This window comes from Aphanomyces astaci (genome assembly GCF_000520075.1).
Source record: "Aphanomyces astaci strain APO3 unplaced genomic scaffold supercont1.12, whole genome shotgun sequence".
NCBI lineage: Eukaryota > Oomycota > Saprolegniomycetes > Saprolegniales > Verrucalvaceae > Aphanomyces > Aphanomyces astaci.
The window spans coordinates 790,345-799,230 of NW_009798275.1; the positions used below are offsets into that span (position 1 = coordinate 790,345).

The window sequence follows — 8,886 nt, forward strand, 5'->3', positions numbered from 1 at the left end:
CCTTCCTTTTTGTATTCAACTTTGAATAGAAATTCAGAGGTTCACTGTATGATTGGTGCATATTCAAAATACGATCGTAGGTCGTATGAAAATGCACCAATCATAGATCGTGTTTTGAGTAACGTTGCAGCTTGTATAAATTAATATCCTCAGCAACATTTATATATATGCATTGTGAAGACGAAGTTGAAGAATCGATACAACTTATAAAGAGTCAATCGTTTCGACCACACTAACGTGGACACTTCATATTAATACCACCAACGCCTCCAAGTGTGCCAAGACTAGTACAGTAACGTTAGCAAAGCGGTTGACTTTGCACCAAAAAGTCCTGTGGCAAGTGGGTAATCGAAGCCAAGCCAATCAAAAATTATCCAATATTATTTCCCATGTCAAACCTGACATTATTTTGACCAAATGTCTCCTCATGGTGTAACCAGCAGTATGTACCTGGCCACAAAGTGTGAAGTAACATTTGACAAAACTTGACAGCACTTCGAGGTCACAAGTTATCACTCACTGGCTAGCTAGCAAAATGGACGAGACTAAGATTGTGCGCACAGGAGTGCTGTACAAGAAGGGTAAGAAGGTGGGCGTGTTCGGCCGCGACAACTGGAATCCCCGGTACTGTGTCTTGACGTGGTCGAAGCTCCAGTACTACACGTGCGAAGGAGGCACGTTGAAAGGCGAGGTGGACTTGACTCGATGCAGTCAAGACGCCATTGCCGTCATGCCAAACGACTGCCAGAAGACAGGGCGGTCAGCCTCCTCCATCTGGCGAGTTGCTATCACCACGCCCCAGCGCCGATTCTTGATAGCAGCCCCGACGGAATTCGACATGCGAGACTGGATACGAGACTTGGTCAAGGTCACAACGCGGCACGAACAGTCTCCTGCAGGCACAGAAACCCAAGTATTCCGACTAGAACAACCTCATCTTCGCCCCCTCTTGCTCGAGTCGTATGACGTGTTGGCGAAAACCAACCGCCGCAATATCTCGCTCGTTCCAGGGCAACTCCATCTTCGACGGGAGCTGCGGATGGCCCACCACCAAGACGACAAGTCGACGCACGACATTATTTAGCAACTCTAATACACAACGGTATTGATTTTGGTCCAAAACGAGGTATTCTGTGTCGTACTTATGACCATCGTCAAAAGGACCACCTATGACTTTGAATACTAAAGGAAGGCGTAACAGTAACCCAAATCTCATCTTGGCTGTAGAACGGAGATTTCTTGCGGCAAGAATAATTACACGCGACACGAATAACCAAAGCAAGCGATCGAATTTTGTCATAAATAATGTCTTTACACAATAACTATGCCAAAGAGAATGCGCTAGGCCACTACGCCAAATCCGTCGTGGCTAAAGCGCTCGTTATGTTGGTGGGCGAGAACTTTTCGTCGAAGGTGAACTTTGCCAGGCATGGCGGCGAACCGACGAGGGTTCGACAGGGCCAAGAGGTCCACAGAGTCCATCAACGACGGACGCACTACGCTAGGCCGCACCACGCTAGGCCGCACCATATCGCTGGCTCCCCCCCCCATCCGTTCATGACGGGATGTGACGTCGCGGAGGTCTTCCAGCCACTCGATCATTTCGAATTCAGATGTGGCGGCAATGAACAGTCGACGGGCAGGGGTTGAGATGGCAATGCGCCAAATGGATGAGGCAGATTGGCCAGTTTTCTTGCAGTCATCTGGCATGACTTGGATGTCCTTGTTGGTGCAACTGCGCAAGTCGACTTCGCCCTTGAGCTCGCCACCTTCAAATTCATAGTACGACAGCTTTTCCCACGTGAGCATGAAGAACCGCGGCTTCCAATTCTGTCGGCTGAAGAACCCTGTCTTACGGCCCTTCTTGTAGAGAATGCCCGTGCGTACAAGGTTGTCTTCCGCCGTAGTCGATTCCGACGATGAGCATGTGGACAGCGGAGGCGTGGCTTGATTGCTGGAGGACAGTGTGGTCATGGCTGCGAATATGGAAATGTGGCACGTTCATCTCATCTCATTCAGTTCTCCTCCTCATTGGCTACGAATGGACAGAATGGCATTTGATTGGTCCGACAAAAGCTCCAGTGACGGACACCCGTGCGTTTAACTCGTTTTGAATCCTGAGGTAAATATACAACCTACCTTGAAATCAAAGTTTAAACCTTTTTTTATTAAGTTTAGGCAAAAAACGAGTTGTTCATTCCATTCGAACCTTAGGCATGCGACTGTAACGGTGGCGAAAATCTGTATGCTGGACACGGCTGAAATTTTCGCGCGAGTATTTAGGTACGGGTAGCTAGCTATACTGTAACGTTACCGTAATATGCGAAAGCGGTATTTTGCCCCAACAGGGCCTGCCTTTGGTAGACCTGGAAGTCGAACACCAAATTAAACAATGGCCACGTCGATTGACCTCGCATACCGGGTTAGGCGGTATGGAGCACCGGTACATACTTCGAAGCAGTATATCAGGAGCTACCGAATTGTCAAGTACCAGTACTACTTCGAAGTAGTACTTCGAAGTACTTGAAAATGTCAATCACTTGTCGCACGAGTACTTTTTGAAACTTGCCCATCAATTGTCGCAGCTGGACAATATCTCACCACGAGGATGCGGGAAATGACTAAAACAGCACACCTCAAACGAAAATGGCAGCATACCACGCAGCTCAATCGTATTGTTGTGTTTACTAGTATTTTAAACCTGAGCGACATGGTTCATTGAGTTTGGATTATCATTATTAACTGTACGACTTTCCTTTCCTGCGAGGGCCGATACTAGAACCACATGTTGTCGAACCGCTTCGCCAATTGTAACGCGCCTGCTCGACCAGGGGCATGGAGAATGAATCGTCACAACAAAATATGCAGAAGGATCGGCAGAATAATTGAGCCAATCAGGTTGCAGGAAACCACCACCAACGTCGAACAAGTGTAAGATTGAATTACACTACCAGCGATACCAATCACCACAGGACACCTTTTTACGTACAAAATTCAGTAAAAGAATCGATCGATAGATTTGGCGAATCAGCACTACTGTAACATGTAAAGTCCAAACTTTGGGTAGGACAATACCACGTAGTACCTCTTATCCTTTGTAACGTTAGTTGAGGCACTGGGGCTGGGGAGTTTTGATTCGCCTTTCCACGAGACGCGAAAAATTGGAGTGCATGGAGTAGGGACTTCGACTCACTGTCAAAACAGTTAAGTAATTTTAATGGATTTGACATTGAATTGTGATTATTTTTTAAACCAATGAATATAATAATATAACATTTCCTCAAATACAACTTGAAGTTACAGTTGTCATATTAATAATTTATGATCAACTTTGTTAGCTAACTACGAAAATACATGACTTTGACATCGAATATCTCTCTGACGGCTTGTCCACGAGCGGAGTAATGAATATTGCTATTGCAAACTTAGTTGAGGGCTACACCCTATCGTTCAAGCCTAGAAATGTGGCGATTGTAGCATTGTAGCATGAGTGACGAGTCCTCAAAGTAGCAAAAAAACGCAAATATAACCTTTTTTGCAGGTCATCCCCCGATTTTTGCAGCCTGGTATAAACGAATATCCTGTGTAATCCCATCGAATATTCAATTTAACAGGAGATTGAAAATTTAATCCTTGGAATCAAATGCGGTGCCAGCACCAAGTCATACCACGATAACACGGGCGTTGTCCATTAGCCATGCGAATTCTTGCAAAGTGATTAACTCTGCATACACGACGACATGGCTGTCGGAACAAATTCGAGCACTGCATAGCATGCAAGCTAGGACGTTGTTCGATGTTGGTACAGTAATACTGTGAGTGTACTTTCTTTGAGTAATCAGGCGACCACCTTTCACAAAATGTGTAGGATTTTAGGATTTTTAGGATTAGTTTGTGCTCATCAAATGTGACTGATCTCCTTATCTAGTGTTCATGTATACTCCTCCAAGACTTCATACAACCCTTCAACATAAGTACCTCTATAAAGCTATAGTTGCCCGGGGCTGCAAAAATCGGGGGATGACTGTAAATACTTCGATGAATACAGCTCATTCTGACCTCTACGATACGTCATTTTGTAGAGATAATAGTGGTGAACACGAGAACTGAGTCTTGGGATAATCGGTGTATTTTGGCCCATGTTGAATGACTTTGAAAGCGGCTATCTCAAATATAACATCCCAATTGAGGATCTTTGCTATATTTGCTCGAAATATAACATCACATAACATCGTTTAGATGTGTAATTATAAAAATACTATTCATGCCTTGATAATAATAATGAAACGGTTTTCTGGTTTCGAAGAAAGTGCACTTCCATCGAGCAAGGTTGAGTGAGGACCAAACCACCAGCGAAGAAGGAGGTATCTGTCAATCAGGTGAAGCAAGAACTCCGATCGTGTGACATTGCGACAATAGGCATCAGCTCCATCGAGTTCATTCTACCATTTCCCGCCCCCTCCAGGCATTTACTCTTGTACTTGTAGTATTTGCCAAATACACAATCATATCAAGTACTAGTGTACCTCCCTCCAGACGGAAATAAACCCGCCATAAGGGAAATCTTTATATATTGTGAATTCGCTAACGTAAAAAACCAATTTAAGATAACTTTTTTGGAGGCGTTGGAGTAGAATGGGAGTCCGTTACGATATTTGAGTTTTGAGTCGTGATCAATAGACAAGTCCCGCCGCTTTCACTTTATAATCATATTATCAGTTTCGACGATGAACTTCACAGATAAATTTGTTACTTTCTAAGCATTTGTACTCACATTTTGATAACCAATTTAGGATAACTTGTTATTATCTTAAAGCATGTATTTTGGAGCATTGAAATTCTGTGCATATATTATATCATTTATACAAAGGTATTGTTTTATAGAGTTATATTTCTGTTGTGGCAGGATGTCCACTGAGTTTAACACTCGACAAAACCTCAGATCCAACCCAATGTGGCCCGTGTTGACTAGGGCACTTCAAACCCAATCTTAAATGACTGTTACCAATGGCTTCTACGCCGTTTTTGCATTTCATTCACGTGACGGAATGGTCAGCATTATATGACAGAGGTTTTGACTCGAACAAATAACGAGGTGTGATTGGGCAATACAAAGTTATCTTAAACTGTTCTTTTACGATACAAACTTCCAAAATTCGCGTGGTTTGTCTAATCAATATTGAATCACGCTGGTACTGTATACTGTCCTTTCTGTAAGAGCCAATCAAATCCACTCAAAATTGGATTAGCCAATAGCGTCGATTCGTGATTCGATTCGGCGGCGAGATTCGATTGGACGGGGTCTGGAAATTTGTGACCAAATCCACAATATTTCGAATAGTTTTGAGAATTTTCGAAATCCGCAAATATGTGCCTAAATTCTGCCTGGAGGTAGTAATTTGATTGGCTAAAATTAAAGCGAGCGAAATAAAAATGCAACCAATCCCCACGGGCGTATTGAAGGCAGTTGGTTGGTTCAGTCAGTTTTCCCTGCCGCCGCATTTCAGCCATGAACCGCGTCTTCGCCACCCCTTCCAACTTTGTGTTCGGCGTGCAGTACTTGGCCAAGTCTGTAGCCCCTCTTGGTACGATCTCCCTTTCCTGCTTCTTAGACCTATGCGCTCATAGCCTTGAGTAGCTCCTTGGGCTGCCCCTGGTGCCGTGGTTGTCGGCTGGTTAGCATGGCCTGCGTTGACTCCTGAATACAAGGAAGAAACGTTTGGTGTGAAGGCTCCTTCCGCCGCTGGTGTGGCCCCTGCCGCTGGCACGTCCAATTTCCGTACGACAAAGTACGTGAAGAACGAAATCGGCGAACGACCTTCCGTGGACGATGAATAGACTTAAAGACTGCGTATCTCCCATTGTCGACAAATTGGGGCCGTACGTCGAATTGTGCAACACAGTCCAAATACAGCATACACCTTGATTGTACTGTGTATATCTCGTCGAGGTCGTTCTACCCTTGGTTGGTGGGGTCGCGTCGCAACATCACGTCCATTAAGCAGCGTGGCAACTTCTCAGGTTGCGGGGGCTTCCAATGTCGTTTTCGCATGTTGGCAAACCAATTCTTTACCTGGGTGTCGCTCAGGTGCGTCATAGATGCAATTTCGGCTCGCTCCTTCGCCGTGGGGTACGGATTGGCCTTGTGGGCCAGGAACCATGCAGTCATAAACTCGTTCGATTGCCGGGCGAGGCGGGCGCGCTTGACCTTTCGGTCATCGTCGTCAGAGTCGCAGCTCTTGATGGAGATCGGACTGCTGCTGCTGCAAGTGCTGCTGCTGCTCGTGGGCGCAGAGCAGCCCCGCGCGAGGGCTTCACCGATCCGGTGGCTCAGGTCGCGCACGTACCGAAGCAGCTTGAAATGCAACGTCAATAGCACAAGCAGCGTAGGAGTCACCTTGGCAAACGCCGGGGCTTGGGCTTGAGCAATCAATTTGGCTAGTTCCCGCTTGGTAGGAAACACGAATCCACTGCCAAAAACAGTGCCTGAAGGTGATGACAAGGCCATCATGGCTCGTCGAATCATTGGCGATAGCGGATGCGAGTGAACCAAGTCCAGGAGGGAGCCCGACGGCACAGGGTCTGGTCGGCGGTGGGAAGATGGCCGCGGAGAGTAGTTGGGTAGGTTGGGTAGTGTCATGGCAACCTGTTAATTTGGACAATGTTTCCAGTCCAAATCAATTTTCGAACTGACAGCCTCAAAAGCTCGGACGACACCAAAGTCGGTCCAATATAATCGGGCCATGCACAGGCCACTCTTATTCGACGTGTCCATTCTGTGGCACTCTTGATGGGACAAGACCCTCCAAAGGACCTGGACTGGAAACATTGTCCAAAAGTACAGGTTGCCATGACACTACCCAACCTACCAAACTACTCCCCGCGGCCATCATCTGGCCCCGCTGATGACCCCGTCGACTGTGCCAAGCCGATTTGTAGCAGCTCCAAGCTGTACGAAGACACGACCGCCGACATCATTTTGAGTTCCGCAGGGGTCCAACATGACGTGGCAGCAGCAGCCGCTAATCTTAAGACCGACCCACTGTGGCTCGCCATAGCCGACATGTTTGACTTGTCAGAGTTGGAGTACATTGAAGAGCGCCCGCCGGGCCGACTGCTATCTGAATCGATGGCCCAGTCCAAGATGGCGTTCGTGGCAGAAGCCACCACCATGCTCGGCTATGCTGTGGGCGGCGCCTCGACGCAGCTCCGGGCGCGGTACGCTGAGGCCATAAATCACGTGTTTGCCGAGTTGCCATCATCGCAGCCCCCGCCGTCGTCCTTATCCCTGCAGCCATTGCAGCTCCCGTCAACTTCCAAACCCAAGAAGCGCACGAACCTGTCGACCGACGCCAAGCGACTGCTTCGGACGTGGTTTGACGCCAACTTTCACCACCCGTACCCGACGGAAGAGGAAAAGGACCGGTTTCGACGGGAAGGCGGCATCACGATGGACCAAGTGAACAACTGGTTTATCAATACGCGGGTGCGGGAGTGGAAGCCCAAGCTGCACAAGATCCTCACCGACTCGAATACTGCCGTGTTGGACGAAATGCTCGTCAAAGTCAAGGCCCCGTACCAAACCCACGAGTTCATCTAACAATCAACCTATCTTTACATCTACATATATGCAAAAATGCGTAATTTAAACGAAAAGACCAATATCCCTCGAGGATATGAAGTATTTACTACTATCCAAAGCAACACCTCATTTTCACTTTAAAACGTGCACGAGTTCTTAAGCTCGAGCACGCTTGGCGTGTTTCGCACGCGGGACGCTCGATGTGCCAGCGGACGACGTTGTCGTCGTAGCAGCGGAACTTGCGGCGACGCCTTCGACTTTTTCCGGAATGGGATCCCCGAGCAACTTCTTTTCGGCATGTTCTAACGCGAACTCGTGGACGTGGAGACGCAAGCTCACGCGCTCTTGCTTGTACATGCGCGGAGCGTCAAAGCCCATCCCCGCGCCCGCCCCCATGCCCATTTGCAATTGCATCGCCTTGGCATCTTCGTTCACTACAAGGGGATGAATGCGCGAGTGGTTCAATGCAAAGATATATGCACGTACGGTTTCCTTTTCCGAGAAGAAGAGACATGAATCCACTCATGCCAAACATGATGAGAAAGTACAGCGACAACGACGACACGTACGACACGTCCAACGTCCTACAGAGTGATATGTCAGCACGACCCGTGGATATATATATAGAGAGAGCATCCAACGTACGCCATGTCAATTCCACGCTGCAACATGGCTTTAAAGCGCTGGCTGAGAGAGAAGGGCACCTTGACTAGAACCAGGTACACATGAAGTATTGCAAACAAAGGAGGTACGTACGCAAGACGAATCCGCCGAAAAAGTACCCGACGAGCCCCATCATGACAAAGTTGGACACCATGAACGTCATGTTGCCCTTCATCATCTTCATCATGCCAGCGGGGTTCATCATTTGGTTCATAGCGTCATTCTTGACCTTTTCACGCAGCAACCCCTGCACGCCGTCCTTCTTCTCCGACGACGTGAAGTAAAACTTGCGCATGGCAAATGAACTGGGCTGGATGTACTGGCAGTTCATGCGCAACTGGCCTGCCCGTCGCAGCGCTTGGCTACACAACAAAACCATCGTGAGCATCACCAACCTCGTCGACGATGTGTGCCATACATTTTCCGCACTTCTTCGAGGGCGCCGACTTCTTCGGTCTTCAACAACACGGACACGTAGTTCCGCGCCATGGCCGAGCACACGAAGAGCAGGATCATAGGAAGCACGACCCAATCGCGGATGCTCGGGTCTAGGATGATTTCCACCATGTCGACGTCTTTACTTCCTCAGGTTCTTGCTGACGCTGCAGCCGCCGAAATGCTATCAACGGCATCCGGATATC

General features: G+C 47.8%; 6 protein-coding genes across 6 annotated transcripts; 3 read left to right on the top strand and 3 right to left on the bottom strand.

Moving 5' to 3' along the window:
- Positions 1-535: 535 nt before the first annotated feature.
- On the top strand, positions 536-1,119 carry H257_06324 (hypothetical protein; the record flags this gene model as incomplete). The annotated part of the gene is made up of 1 exon (XM_009831513.1): positions 536-1,119. One exon carries the CDS (start codon positions 536-538, stop codon positions 1,082-1,084), a length of 549 nt encoding a protein of 182 aa, XP_009829815.1. The 3' UTR covers positions 1,085-1,119.
- A 160-nt stretch (positions 1,120-1,279) lies between these two features.
- H257_06325 (hypothetical protein) lies at positions 1,280-1,982 on the bottom strand. Its single transcript, XM_009831514.1, has one exon. It carries the CDS (start codon positions 1,972-1,974, stop codon positions 1,342-1,344), a length of 633 nt encoding a protein of 210 aa, XP_009829816.1. The 5' UTR covers positions 1,975-1,982; the 3' UTR covers positions 1,280-1,341.
- A 3,492-nt stretch (positions 1,983-5,474) lies between these two features.
- Positions 5,475-5,956, top strand: H257_06326 (hypothetical protein). Its single transcript, XM_009831515.1, has 2 exons — positions 5,475-5,585; positions 5,639-5,956. Exons 1-2 carry the CDS (start codon positions 5,510-5,512, stop codon positions 5,836-5,838), a joined length of 276 nt encoding a protein of 91 aa, XP_009829817.1. The 5' UTR covers positions 5,475-5,509; the 3' UTR covers positions 5,839-5,956.
- H257_06327 (hypothetical protein) lies at positions 5,957-6,640 on the bottom strand (the record flags this gene model as incomplete). Its single annotated transcript, XM_009831516.1, has 1 exon — positions 5,957-6,640. The coding sequence occupies one exon, from the start codon at positions 6,638-6,640 to the stop codon at positions 5,957-5,959; it is 684 nt and encodes a 227-aa protein (XP_009829818.1).
- A 210-nt stretch (positions 6,641-6,850) lies between these two features.
- On the top strand, positions 6,851-7,600 carry H257_06328 (hypothetical protein; the record flags this gene model as incomplete). The annotated part of the gene is made up of 1 exon (XM_009831517.1): positions 6,851-7,600. One exon carries the CDS (start codon positions 6,851-6,853, stop codon positions 7,598-7,600), a length of 750 nt encoding a protein of 249 aa, XP_009829819.1.
- A 39-nt stretch (positions 7,601-7,639) lies between these two features.
- Positions 7,640-8,857, bottom strand: H257_06329 (hypothetical protein). Its single transcript, XM_009831518.1, has 5 exons — positions 8,664-8,857; positions 8,339-8,607; positions 8,228-8,291; positions 8,069-8,166; positions 7,640-8,016 (listed from the first exon to the last, which is right to left on the bottom strand). The coding sequence occupies exons 1-5, from the start codon at positions 8,810-8,812 to the stop codon at positions 7,739-7,741; spliced, it is 858 nt and encodes a 285-aa protein (XP_009829820.1). The 5' UTR covers positions 8,813-8,857; the 3' UTR covers positions 7,640-7,738.
- Between the last annotated feature and the right edge of the window lie 29 nt (positions 8,858-8,886).